General features: G+C 39.4%; 1 protein-coding gene across 1 annotated transcript in view; it reads right to left on the bottom strand.

Annotated features, from left to right (window-relative positions):
• LOC102697920 (NACHT, LRR and PYD domains-containing protein 3-like) overlaps positions 1-14,901 on the bottom strand; it is a 158,442-nt gene that overhangs the window by 29,644 nt on the left and 113,897 nt on the right. Inside the window, exon 11 of the mRNA XM_069180090.1 lies at positions 11,900-12,073. Within this exon, the coding sequence (XP_069036191.1) occupies positions 11,900-12,073 (174 nt within the window). The remainder of the gene's footprint in view (positions 1-11,899; positions 12,074-14,901) is intronic.

Genomic DNA, 14,901 nt, shown 5'->3' with positions numbered 1-14,901 from the left:
TAATATGCTTTTCTATATTTATTGTCAATTAATTGTCCATAATATTGCTATTCTATGTTTTCAAAGAAATGTTTGTTAAAATAAAAGTCACAGCGCTGGCTGGATTTGAACAAATCTAGGCGGGCACCTAGAGCACAGTACCACCGCAAGGTCACATGAGAAGTGGTGAAACAGCCCTACACAAACAGCATCAACAGACATTGTACAGCGTATACTATTCTTGTGTATATAATTATATTGTTATTAATTTCTTTAGATACGCGATTCCATATTATATTCCCTATTAATCAAATTCTAAAAGTATGCTTGTTGACTCCCGTATCGAGCGTATTCACAGAAAAGCTTAAAACTACCACTTTTTATACACATTATTTCACATTTTAGTTAAAGACTTCGATGCTTAAAATGTTTAGGGAGAAATGGAATACTGGTGTGTATTGTAACGCTTACGGCCGACAGGTACTGTGTAAGAGCCAGCTTACCAGAGAAGGTGATGTCACCGCCCTTCCCTGTGATAGCAGGACTACAGATACAAAGCTATGGAGAGATCTCTCTTTGGCTCACCAGGCTGGGTCGCTGCTGAGCGATGCGAGAGTCCCAGGTTTGAGCCCCCAAAGGTGGGGTGCCAACCTAATGCGGCAAAAGCGCCCCTGTTGCATTACAGTACTTTTTCTTCAAAGTACTGAGATCAGCCATATACTGTAATACTGTATGTTTATGTTCCAAAATTAATATTGTTTATGGCCTTCACACGCGTTATGCTTCTATTCTTTTTATGCTCAGCTACTAAGATTTCCCTTCAGTGGTAAATGTCCATATAAATATTCAATACTTAAACGGGCACAGTAAAGACATTAAATATACATATACATACTGTATATAGTACAGTTTTGCATACAGTAATATGTTTATGTTCCTGAATCAATTTTATGAGCATGTGAAAGGCATGGTGAATCGGAGATTCTCAAAAATTACTGTTGTGACTGGAGACTCCGTTTCCAGATCACCTGGCACTCGAGAGGTAGCCACATGAACACATACACACGTGTGCAAACATTCTATTATCAAAACAAAGGCGATAACACTGGTTTCCTACAAAAACAAACTAGTCTACAATTAGGGGATAGCTTTGCTTGCTCTGTGGGTGCACACACAGAGTAAAGTAAGCTTGTTCATGTATTATCAAAACTAATCATTAACTCAAACCAAACACTTGTTTTAGAAGTGAAATGAACTGAATTGGTAATCAACTCACGCATCTCAGATAAATAAGCTGTTTGGATTTCTCACCTGTATAATGGTTTCTCCCACAAACCCGTAGGACCCCAATTTTGGCATGGCAACAGGAGCTGGCTTAGTAGTGCCTGTTTCAGGATTGCACATGCGTGGATTGATTTGTATGAAGGTACCGTTAAAACGGGGTAGTATTTTCTAAATTAATAGTTATGTACGAAATGGAGTATGATATTGTATTTTTGGTAATAATATATTCATTGTTTAGTTGTATATTTAATGTAGAAATGTGTATAACAGAATTCTGATTATTATTTTGTCAAATTATTTTTTGTGCTTTATAGTGGAATATTCTAGGGGGGAGGAGTTTGACCTAGAAAAGGAGCTCTTCAAGTTAGGAGGGGGGAGTTATTGTGGGGGTAGAACTGGAGCTGCCTGCAACAATCTAGTGTTTTTTTGTACAGTAATTAATGTATCTATTTCGTATTATAGCTTTGTGTTGTTGTTTTTTTTTGGGATAGTTTGTGATTTTCACTTCGTTTTTTTGGGTGTGGACTTTGGGAACATAGTTCCTCATAATAAACACCATTGCACATCTTTGTGCACACTGTGCCATCGTTATTATAATCTTCTGTCTACGCCTCTAAACTCTGCAAGGAGGAGATTGTGACAACTGTACTTTGCATGATTGGAAACAAATGTGTGATTGGATCAAAGAAATGCTGTGGTGTTACTTTTACAAAGACCGTCAATGAAAAAAACAATGTGGACCAGGGCAATACTTTGAGTTTACAGCTTGTCCAAGGTCATTAATTATAAATACTATTAGTAATATCTTCGGTAAAGACTTTGATGGCGACAGCTCAAACATGAGAGGTTGACCTTTATTAGCTCCACCTTGCGGAAATTCCGGATACTATTATTTTACCTGCGTTATCATGCGGTATCATGTGGTTCTATGCGAGGATATACGGTATTAATACTGTAACTTGCGGTATACCACGTCAAGCGCACCCCAAAATAATGCGGTATCACCTGCTTATTTTGAATGGCTGCATCTGTATTTCTGCTCCAGAACAATTGTGCATTTCCATCATTTCTCTGTATGTTGAGATTTTAACTTTATATTTAGGCTCAAATTTCAACTGTAAATCTTATCTAATTGCTAACAGTAAATACTGATGTTTTACTCCCCTTTACCACAAATAGGTATTTGTATTGTAACTGGGATACACTTTTTTTTCTGTCTGTGTTTCTCCTTACTCTCTCTCACCCCCTGCGATTTGGATACAAAATGGTTAAAGATGGCAACAAGTCAGGCAGCCAGAGGGAAGATGGGTCATCTTCCTGCATCCATAACTACAAATCCAAATAGGAGTGGCTTAAGTGACATACAGAGTCATGTAACTGACAGTTTGAGGTACCATTTCGTGTAAATTTCACTTTGTTGCTGATAGGTTAAGCTTCCCAAACTCAGGCCCAAAGTCATGTGACTGATTTTTCTCTCTGTTTCATTGACTAAACTCAAAGATCACAAGTGCCACCATTTTAAATGGGATGTGTAGTTCTAAGTTCAGTTTGAATTTTAACTGTATGTACTGGCTTCGTATTTGGCCAGGACTTTAAAGAGAGGGAGCACCAAAAATATTTGGAGCCATCTCTGCTTTAAAGGTACCCTCCTCGTGGAAGAATTTTCACTTTAAATGTTTGCCCAGCCTACTAGAGGAATTCAAGAGAGATTCTGATCTTCACCAACCCCTCAAACACTCTACAGACCCTCCACCTGAGACTGTGTTTATCCTGCTCTTGTAGAAGAGGAGTTGGGTCTGGCCCAGCAGAAACTGCACTGGGTACAATTCTCTTCTTCCTGACATAACTCACCTTGAACACAACAGCAGGGCTGCTGAAGGCCAGACTAAGGTTAGAGAAGAGACTCGTCATGGGAGTCAGGGAGCAGGTATTGTAGCAGTGAAAGTGAACCTGTTTCTCTGCAAAGAAGTGTAACTATAACCAGAAGTATAAATTCATACAGTATATATGATATGGGATGACCTAAGTTCTTAATTTGACCGATGTTGTGACCCACTTCAGTCAATTGCACAAAAAAATAAACTTTTAATTTGGCAGTGGCTCCTCCTGAAACAGCCATGAATCAATCTGTGAAGATATTAGGCTTTTCAGGAATTTCAACTGTAATTCTAACAGTGATCACAAGATGACTTCACAAGGTTTGTGTGCCCAGTTTTTCACTTTACCCTGCAGTTTATTACAACCAACAAATAACCTCCTTACTTTCTGTAATTTAAATTTTAATTTAAGGTATTCACTGAGTCTCTTAAACCAAAAGAAAAAAAATCATTGGTACGCTTGTCTAAAGGAATATAGATTGAGTCCTCACTACAATAAATCAAGCGAGAATAATGTGTATCCTGTGTGCACTGTTCTCAGCTGTTAATCATCAGGTTTACTCGCAGCCTCTGATGATCGAGAAACTTGCTGCCTCTTCACTGCGCTCCGCAGATCCCAAATGTTTTGAGAATGAAAGTGGATGCCTTGCATGATGTTCAACCTCTCCGGACGTTTTATCAATCCCAATCCAGTCCCTTCTGTTTCTCTCTTTTTCCTATAATCTCTTCTCTTTTCCTCCACTTGTTCATTAAATGTAAACTCACCCCTCCGAGCTCACTAGCCAATCCGTATTCTCCGGATCTCTCCACAGTGCTGGGGAGATACTCTCTTTTTTTTCTCTCGGGTCACATAGCCTCAGAGCCCCTCCAATTCTATGAGCACAATACATGTTTATTTATCCTGGTTGAACTACAATGTAACTTGCATTTCACCTGAACATGTTTACATTAACATTATATTCACATACTGTACTGTACTAAAACAACAAAAAATCCATATTAAAACTGTTTACATAAATTCACACAGGATTACAGAAGGGACAGACAGACTCTGCTGGATCTAAAACAGACACAAACTACTTGACAACAATGGTAGTGCACAAGACTCCCCACTGTGAGTTGCCAGCTTTGGACAATGGGGTGTTTGGGAGTGTGGGTCCACCGGCTAACTGTCTGATATCTCCGAAGAAGACAAAGTGCCTGTGTTGAATTAATACATGGTTGAAATATTGGTTTAAATATTTTAGGAATGATTGATAAAGGTCTGTCGAGATAAGAACAAAAATTCAAGTTAGAGAGAGAAAAGTTGTGCGCCTCTGCCTATTAAGCTTTCGACGCGGTTCTATGACGAACAATTTAATCAGCCACTTGAACGTTTAATGCAGGGCTCTCAATTAGAGATGTCAATGGTTCAGATGGAAAAAAAAAATTACGCACAGCTGAAAGTTAGAGGGCTGTAATTGATGGTATCTTTGCCCCTTCGTGGTGACCAGCGGTAGAGCATTAATTGTTCTCCACTGTGTCACAGAGAGAAATCTGTACAGGCTTTCCCAGGAAGGCAGTATCCCCACACATGTTTCCAGGGAGTGTCAGGGAGAGACGGCAGCTGAGAAAGGTGCACAGCCTGTACAGAGCTTTCCCCTCAGCTGTGGCCAGAGATCATTCCTCTAAAGTATGAGACTATTTCAGTTCCCAGCAGGCCAGGGAAAACAGGGAGCATATCAGGAAGATGACCCTATATTAACAGCATTCCCCGAGATGTAGTGCACACAGAATCTGACATGAATATCTGCCTGTACACTGCAGGGAATACAGTCCCAAAGTAGCTCACATTCAGTCCACACAGCGCCAGCAGCCTGGGTCCATGTCTAGCAGGTGTTGTAACTGGGGGACAATGGCTCAGACCAGTCTGCTAGTGAAGAATAAGAAGTGGCCCAGTTCTGTCTCCATTCTAGTATTGTGGCTGATGGGTTGTTTAAGAGGGGAGACACAGGGGGACACAGCGGTTAACATGGCTGTATCGCAGTGCCAGGGCCCTGGTTCAGTTCCGGACCTGGGGAGATATTTGTGTGAAGTTTGTATGTTCTCTCTGTTTCCTCTGTCGAACCCCTGATGGACTGACAACCAGTACAGGCCCCTGTGTTGGGCCATTGCTTGCTAGGATAGGCTCTGGCTCACTCATGACTCTGAATTAGAAACAGTGGAGTCCAGGACAGACTGGGTGTCTCCTGCTCTCTTTACACACAGAGAGCACCACTCCTCTAGCAGACTGAGGAGGAAAGGAGGCAGTGGGGACAGGTCAACCCCACAGGTGATCAGTAGAAAGAGGACCAGGTCGAGTTTGAGGTCTCCTGCGCTCAATTCTGCAGGACACAAGGCCAGGCCATGAGCAGTTGATGACAACAGTTGAGAGTCCTCTAGGGTTTCTCACAGTGCCTGACATCCCAGCCATGACCATGATGTCATCAGTGTACTCAGAGTCCCGGATAGTACAGATGCAGCCATTCAAAATGCGCGGGCGATACCGCATTATTTTGCGGTGCGCTTTACGCGGTCTACCGCGAGTTACCGTAAATTCTCCTATAATACCGCAAGCAAAATAATAGTATCCAGAATTTCCGCAAGGTGGAGTTAGTAAAGCTCAACCTCTCATGTTTGAGCTGTCGCCATCAAAATCTTTAACGAAGATATTACTAATAGGATTAATAATGAATGACCTTGGACAAGCTGTAAACTCAAAGTATTGCCTTTGTCCACGTTCTTTTCTTCATTGGCCGTCTTTGTAAAAGTAACACCACAGCATTTTGCAATCACGCATTTGTTTCCAATCATGCAAAGTACAGTAATTTTTGAAAATTGATTCACCATGCCTTTCACATACTCATAAAAGAGATTGATTTAGGAACATAAACATATTACCGTATGCGAACTGTACTGTATACAGTATGTATATGTATATTTAATGTCTTAACTGTGCCCGTTTAAGTATTGAATATTTATATGGAATTTTACCACTGAAGGGAAATCTTAGTAGCTGAGCATAAAAAGAATAGGAGCATACTGCAACGCGTGTGAAGACCATAAACGATATTAATTTTGGAACTTAAACATACAGTATATGGCTGGTCTCGGTACTTTAAAGAAAACATACACACCAGTATTCCATTTCTCACTAAACATTAAGCATCGAAGTCTTTAACTAACGTGATACCGGAGTCAACAAGCATACTTTTAGAATTTGATTAAAAGGAAATATAATATGGAATCGCGTATCTAAAGAAATTAATAATGATATAATTATATTCATGTACCGCAACACAAGAATAGTACACGCTGTACATTGTCTTTTGATAATGTTTCTGTAGTGCTTTTTCAGCCCGCTGCATGTGACTTTGCCGGTGGTGCTGTGGGTTAGGTTCTTGACCCCCCCCACATCACATGGTCTGTGATCAAATCCCACTGGCTTTATTTTTAACAAACATTTCTTTGAAAAAATGAAACGTTTCCTTAGTCAGAGATTAATTAAAACCTCACTCGCACCAAACAAATTTATATTTCTAAATATCACAACATGATCGAATTTAAGTCATTTTAATAACAATGAATAGTCACCTAGGCGTTACAATATTAACATTTATATTGATTTAAATCGCGTTTAAATCGCCTTTATTTAAAACCCATAAATAAAGCTGATACTGTTTAGACTTTTAATTATTTAAAACTGTATTACAGCAGCACAATGCACAATGCAACGTAAATCGCTATCTTTGTCTTCTGTGTAATAATGTTCACCTCTCTGTCCAGGAAATTAACAATAGTAATAATAATGAACTGTATTGTATATGGCGCCTTTAAAGGTGGCTCCTCAAAGCGCTTTTCAGGTTAAAAACAATAACAACAATACTGTTAGGCTGGGCAAACAATTTTTTTTAAAGAAATACAAAATGAGATATAATGATGTGTTCCGGCTTAGACACTAACGAAGAGCATAACACGTGGGCGGCGTAGGGGTCGGCTCTGGCTTTCCCATCTATTGTATACACTGCAAGTACAACCCCCTCTCTGCAGGAGTGCTGGCTGTGACGGATTAAACTGGTTTCACAGGTATTTTCAAAGTAGGAGGCGAGATTTCCAGCGAAAGACACCTCCCCCCCCTCAAAAACCCAGTAAGTACAGTACTTACTAGTTAAAGGCTAGGCTCCTCAATGAAATCGCTTTAACATGCTAATGCCTTGGTGTAACAGTCCGGGCATGGCAAGCTTCTAATATCAACCCGACTACGGCGAAAGGAACCCTTCTTTCATTAGAAGACAATGAACATATTTTAGCCCTGAATGAATTAATAGCAAACATGGTTTACATAAAATACATTTTTCCAAGAAAGTTTAGCCTTTGTCACTAATGAAACCACTAAATAAAGACATAAATAAAAAAATCTTAAGATTTTTAAAATACATGACTTTGCTAAAATTTATTTGAAAATAAAAACGATTACAAACGCCAGGGGAGAGAGAGAACAGGGGAGGGATGTTGGTTTTACATAAGGGGCGGGGCTATGGAAATGAGGTCTGTTTGGGAATGTGGAGTTACATGTTCTGGCTGTTTGTGAATTATCGGTGATGAGTATGGAGTGTTGAGGTATTGATTTTGTGTAATGCTTTATGTTGAAAATTGAGGTGGATTTTGTTTATGATAAAGAGGATAAACTGGGATGGGAGGAGGGTTTGGTTTTGCATAAGGGGCGGGAGTATGATAATTGGTGGAATTTGCGAGAGTACAATGGTTTGATTTATTTGATTTTGTATTGTGGTTATCTATGTTTTTGGTTGGTATTATGTTTATATGGTTGTTTTTGTTGGTTGGTTGTTATTATGGTTATTAATAATACGATCTATAGTTGAAATCTGAGCCTAAATAAAAAGAAAAAGCAAGTGATTAGGTTTATGAGCAATCTAATTACTTATTCGTTTAAAACACTATATAAAATAAAGTTTATTATTAATTTGCTGGACAGAGCGGTGAACATTATTATGCATAAGACAAAGATAACGATCCTGATCAGTTTAGAAATCTGTGTACGCTGTAAGGTTTTTACTTCTTAAACTTTTAAAATACACGTTTCGAATAGAAAGAAATCCTCTTCCTGGTACAGTATGTATAGCAAACCAGCACGTCTTTTTTCTCCAATCAGAGGGGTGTCAGATGGTGTCAGCCAATCACCATTCTGAAGCCCTACCATAATCTCTGGTATGGGGAGACCCCAGAATTCTGTCCCATAGTTTAGACAGATGATACTGTAGATACTTTTATTGATCCCGTGAGGGAAATAAAGTAAATCATTTTCATTTTAGGAAATTATTAAACGCTCGGTTAAAAGCAAAGGAGATTGTCTGTTATAGTGGACATAAAAACAAGACATCGCTGGCATTATATCCTAGAAGACACAGACCGGCGCCAGACCGGTAAAATGCCTGATGAACTAGGGATTGGACAGTTTCCAAGTGCTTGTACAATCGATGGAAATGTTCAAATAAATGTGCAAAAGAAATAAACAAAATAATCATTTATTTCTTTATCATATTAGCTAGCTAATGTCCTCTCTTTGCTAGTTAGTGGCTGTGTTTCTGCGTTGGGTAGCAACGGGTGACTGTTCTCAGGCGGAAGATGTAAACAGCTTAATGTTCGTGTTAAATAATTTTTTTTAATTAAAATTCATTCTATACAGCAATCGCATATTTGGGTACCGTTTCATAAAACTTTCATGCTTAAAATGTTTAGGGAGAAATGGAAGACTGGTCTGTATTTTTTCTTTAAACTACCAAGACCAGCCATACACAGTACAGTTTATGTACATACAGTAATGTTTATGTTCCTAAATTAATATCGTTTATGACCTTCAGATGTGTTATGCTCCTCTTCTTTTTATGCTCAGCTACTCAAATTTCCCTTTAGTGGTAAAATCCAGATAAATATTCAAAACTGAGCGGATTAAAATGTGCACAGTAAAGACATTAAATGATTAAATCTTTTCACTACCAACCAATGCACCACGAGTGCCCCTGTCGGTCATTTTGGCCAGCCAATCACTTACCGCGGTGCCCTCCGGTGCCCTGCGGTGGCTTGTGGGTATGTTACTGTACCCCGGGTTTTTACAGCGCATTTTGAATGGCTGCATCTGTAGGATCAGGACAGCCCGGGATGTAAAGCTCCTTGATGACCTAGTGCAGGCTTCTATTATAGACTGTATACTTCTACTACATAATCACTTTTTGAATTCTAGAGGCTTTATAAAATATTTGAGAGGACAGCATTCCAGGTGGAAAATGACTATTTGGCTGGTAGTCTTATCATGGTAAACTAAACTGTATCCTTAAACACAAATAATGAAAACTGAAATGAATACATTCTGGGTCCAGATAAGGCATTTGACAGGGTACTACAGCCTTTTGTATTTGAAACTTGTAGGGTTTTCATAATGGTTTTATTGTTTGGCTACATGGAATGTAAAAGCAACCAAATGCACAGGAACAGGTTGATGGTATTCTGTCAGACACCTTTAATTCATACAGGGAACAAAACAAGGAGATTCTTGTCACCACTGATTTATTCTCTCAGACTGTACGTCTACAGAACGATACAGAGGGAGGTGATATAGCAGGAGAACACAAAATCAGGGTCTTTATAAAGATGGTGTTAGTATATACAGCAGAAATTCAACATCTTTTCCTGTTCTCACAGATGTAATCACAGACTACAGCAACTTTTCAGAATAGGGATTAATTCTGAAGCAATGTTATTGGGGAATCTGTATCCCTGGAGGTCAGAATTAAATTTAATTTACAGTAGGATTGGGATAAGATAAAATGTTGAGCAACTGCAATACCCAGAAACCTAGAAAACACATTAAAATGTAATTAAGAGGTTGTAGAAAAGCAGCTCAAGCAAGACTTCAATAGATGGAAACTGCTGCCTGTCTTATTCTTGAGAAGGATGAAGACAGCAAGAATGAAGGTACTTCCAGGATTTCTGTCTTGTTCTAGACCTTCCTTATGCCTCTCAATGACCATTACTAAAACTTCTATTTTATGCTATTGTGACCGTCATGGTTCCACAAAGGTTTGTGTCCCCTGCCGCTCTACCCCACCCGTTCATCCCACAACACCTGGGGCACGAACACAGGTCTCCAGCATAACACAACAGTGAACCATCCACATGAGCCACAGGAGACCTCTCTCAGCCTAGGTGGCTGAGGTTCTTGCTACGCACAGGGAGGGCGATGATGTCACCGTGTCCAAACTAGCTCTGCTACACTATTTCTATAAACCCCTCAAAATTACTATTTCTTTCTTGATTTTTTTCACAATACAAATTCTTGAGATTACTGTATTTAAATTGCAGAATTTATTTTCAGAATGCTTTGCTTTGTTCTGCTGGAAGCAAGCAGGGCAGGTAGGAGAAAGTAAAACTAGAGACACGATCGATAAGGCAGGGGTTGAGCTGAGAGGAACTGATTAAACCACCAGGGAGAGTCTGAAGGAGAGTCATTTAACATGCAGGGTTCAAAGCACAGGAATCAGTCCAAGATGTGGTCAAACAGGTAAGGTCAAGCACAGAGAAAGAGGAGAAAACACTGGGGAAATTCAAAACTGGGAAGGAGTAATTGAGACTCTAAAATGAGAGGCTAACACATTAATAAATTTTGCAAACCTAATTTACTACCACAGCTACATTCAATTCAATTCAATTAAACTTTATTGTCATTAAACTTACACAGGTGCATAGTATAATGAAAAGTGTTTCTCATTAGTCACCCAGGTGCAGTATATAAATAGGACAGAAGAGAAGACAATAGACAGTTACACAATAGCAATAACAGTAACATGTAATAACATAACATAAATAACATGTAATCAAGTAATCAAAACTTTGCAAAATTCCGCAAACAGAGAAAATATAACAGGACAAAAACAGTGCAAGGTAATTCTTGGAACAGTACAAAAATAGTATGGTTAAAAATAGTATGGTTAATTAATAAATATTAAATATTATTATGCCTGTTACAGTTTTACTGGGCTATCGAGGGGACAGTAGAATTTCGGCTTACATGTGTGTGTGGTGGTGTATATTGTATACATCCTTTCAAATTTATGAACGATATCAGAAATCAAAGGAAGAATACATAAGTTAAGAGTAAGATGCAAATAAGAAGGCAGTTGAAGAATCTAAAACCATACAAATCTGTATAAATCCACCAACTCACATTCACGGAGAGAAATATTGGAAGAAACACTGATTGCAAGCTAAATATGATCAATTTGGAGGCACAAACTGTTGGAAGAATGTCCAGGAACACCTGGAATATCATAAACATATTTGGCATGAGAATAAAATGGGGAAAGATACTGTACTTAAAGAAATATAAAAAAGCTACTTTAGAACTGTCAGGACTGTAGCCATGAAATAAATCACTAGAAACTGGTTAAAGCTGGACAGACCTTGTGTTCAAATGAAGAAGGACTTTATTAATTAAATCCCATGGAGAATATTACCCACAGAATTATCAACAACATATACATACTGTATGTGTAAATAATTTGGGCAAATGGGAAAGACTGCATGTCAAGATATTAACAAAGAAGTGAAGAACTTTTTTTGTTTTGTACTTCCTAGGTGTTGATGCATATGAAAACCGAATGTTGTGTGTCTCAGAATATCTACATAAAACAATAAAAACAAAGAAATCACCAGTGTTCACTTACTTCAGTGTTGTTAATTTACAATTGGGTTCCCTCAGAGCTGCAGACAGCAGTTTCACACCTGAATCCCCCAGGTTATTGTCACTCAGATTCAGCTCTGTCAGACTGGAGTGTTGAGACTGAAGAGCAGACGCCAGATCTTCACAACATCTCTCTGTTAGTTTACAGCTCCACATCCTGCAGACAAAAAGACAGGAGCACAGCTGAACATCTGCACAGCTCATCCACATCTTACTTTCCAAGTCTTCACTCCAACAACCAGCTCAGCAGGAATATACAACATCATGCCATTATCCATCTCAGAGTGTCCATGGATGAGGATGATGAAGATAACTGCTGCTTCAAATTAGGTTCCAGAAGGAAGACGAAAGATGAGAAGAAACTGCCAGGAAGGGCGACTTTCACTTTTAACTATAATAAAAATTGCTTCACATTTATTATTATATTTTATTATTATGTCATCCTCTTATAGTTATTTTAATCAGTTACAGTGTCGTTGTTGTTGTTTTTCTTCAAATGGTTTATTAATCCCAAATGTAAATGTCTAACACTGGATTAAGTGAACTGGAGACTTTTTATTGTTATTTGTAGATATGTTGAGAAAAACAGCATTCCCTTTTGAAGAAAATAAACAATTTCAATTTTTTAAAAAAACAACCTGGGTTTTAACTATAACAATGTATAAATATGCATGTTATATGAGTTGGAGCAGTGGCACTGTGCTAAGGATCTGCGCCTGTGGCTGGAAGGTTACTGGTTCATATCCCATGGCTGGCAGAAGAATCCTACTCTGTTGGGCCCCTGGCAAGGCCCCAATTGCTCCAGGGGTGGTATACAATGGCTGACCCTGCACTCTGACCCCCAGCTTCTCTCTGTGTCTGTGTCTTATGTAGAGTAAGCTGGGGTATGTGAAAAGATGAATTCCTAATGCAAGAAATTGTGTATGGCTAATAACGTGATCTTATGTATATAACAGAAGCAACAATAATATGAAGCAATAAACAGCATACACACACATCACCTAAAGACTCTCAGCACAGAAGAAATTGATAGACCCTTTAGGATCCAAACAAACACAAATTAATGGACAACAGTGGTGGTGTGCACGTTTCCCGTTTCCAACTTTAGAGAGTGATCTGTACAGGCTTCCCAGGACAGGCTGTGCATTAGCAGACAGCTGAGATCAGTGCATAGCCTGACAGAGTTTTCCCCTCAGTTGAAGCTAAAGACCGTTCCCTTAAGGTATGAGACTATTAATGGTCCCAGCAGGCCAGGGAAGAGAGACACATCAGGGGGATGATCCTACATTAATAGCAACCTCAGAGAGGAAGTGCAGACAGAATCTGACATGAATATCTGCCTGTATACTGCAGTGAATACCGTCCCAGTGTAGCTCACATCTAGTCCACATAGTGCCAGCAGCCCAGGTCCATGTCCAGCAGGTGGTGTAGCTGGGTGACATTGGTTCAGTGCAGCCTGGTGGTGAGAAATGAGTAATGGCCCAGTTCTGTCTCCATTCTCCATTGTGGATATCAGTGTATTTTCACAACTAATCTCCAGCAGTGATCACTGGATTTAAAAGGTATTGTTAGACCACAGACTTTATTCATGAACTTTATTTCTTTGACCTGCTCTCTCAATCTGTGGCTACATCCACTTTGTCTGAGCCAGAAAACTGAACTTTAGTACAAGACAGCAAGTCAAGAGCGAACTAAAATTCTGCCTAAGACTTTGTCGGCCACAGGGGAAATCTTCTAGCTTGGGATCCATCTGGAAATTTCACTAGAATTTAGATAACATTAATACAGTTGGGCTTCACTGTCAAAAGAGTCTGGATGATCATCCAGACAAAACCTGACTGGAGCTATGTATTTGAACCTTGCTAGAGAGCTTGCTATTCTGTGTTTTTAAGGAACTTGCATTTCCTGGCTAAAAGAAACTTCAATTAGAGACGTCTCCAATTTATAATATCTATTTTGTGGCACCTGGGTTTTTCACAGTGCCCTCATACATCAGTGTAATCCGAGTCCAGGATAGTAGGATCAGGGCAGCCAGGAATGTACAGCCATTTACTGACCCGCTGCAGCCAATGAAGAAGAGAATGAGGTTGTATTTATTTAGAAGGCAGGTAATCTCTTATTTCACCACTGTAGGCATTATTTAAGAGTTTAATACACAGTAGAAGTCAGGAGTACTTTCTGGGTGATTAGAATGTTAGGCCTCTGGAACACCTTGTTTGAGCACACACCCTTATAATAATAATTAATAATTGCTTACACTTATATAGTGCTTTTCTGGACACTCCATTCAAAGCACTTTAGATTACAGGTAATGGGGATCTCCTCCACTACCAGTCCCACGTGGATGATAGTGCGCCATAACGCTCACCACACATCAGCTATCAGTGGGGAGAAGAGCGGAGGAATGAAGCCAATTCACAGATGGGGATTATTAGGAAGCTGTGAGTGTTAAGGGCCAATGGGAAATTTGGCCAGGACACCAGGTTACACCCCTACTCTTTTTGAGAAACGCCCTGGGATTTTTAATGACTACAAAGAGTCAGGACCTATGTATTATGTCTTATCCTAAAGACAGCGCCTGTTTACAGTCTAGTGTCCCCGTCACTATACTGGGGCAATGGGACCCATATGGACCACAGGGTGAGCACCCCCTTGCTGGCCCCACTAACACCTCTTCCAGCAGCAACCTTAGTTTTTCACAGAAGGTCTCTCATCCAGGTACTGACCAGGCTCACACCTGCTGAGCTCCAGTGGATTGCCAGTTGTGAGTTGCAGAGTGATATGGCTACTGGCCTTAAACATAGTAATTTGTGTGTTGTGTGTTCTATTGTCTGTGGTGTAGTATACAGTACAGTATGTCTGGTACAATTGTGCCTCTAATTATACCAACTGCTCGGATATATTCTGGAAAAATCACAAATTGGGTTTTTTAAATATTTACTTATTCACTAAACAGCTCAGTCAATTCCTGATTTTCACAAGTTT

The sequence above is a fragment of the Lepisosteus oculatus genome, chromosome 18 (genome assembly GCF_040954835.1).
Source record: "Lepisosteus oculatus isolate fLepOcu1 chromosome 18, fLepOcu1.hap2, whole genome shotgun sequence".
Lineage (NCBI taxonomy): Eukaryota > Metazoa > Chordata > Actinopteri > Semionotiformes > Lepisosteidae > Lepisosteus > Lepisosteus oculatus.
Note: the sequence above shows the minus strand (reverse complement) of the source record. Positions and strands in the feature narration are given on the sequence as shown.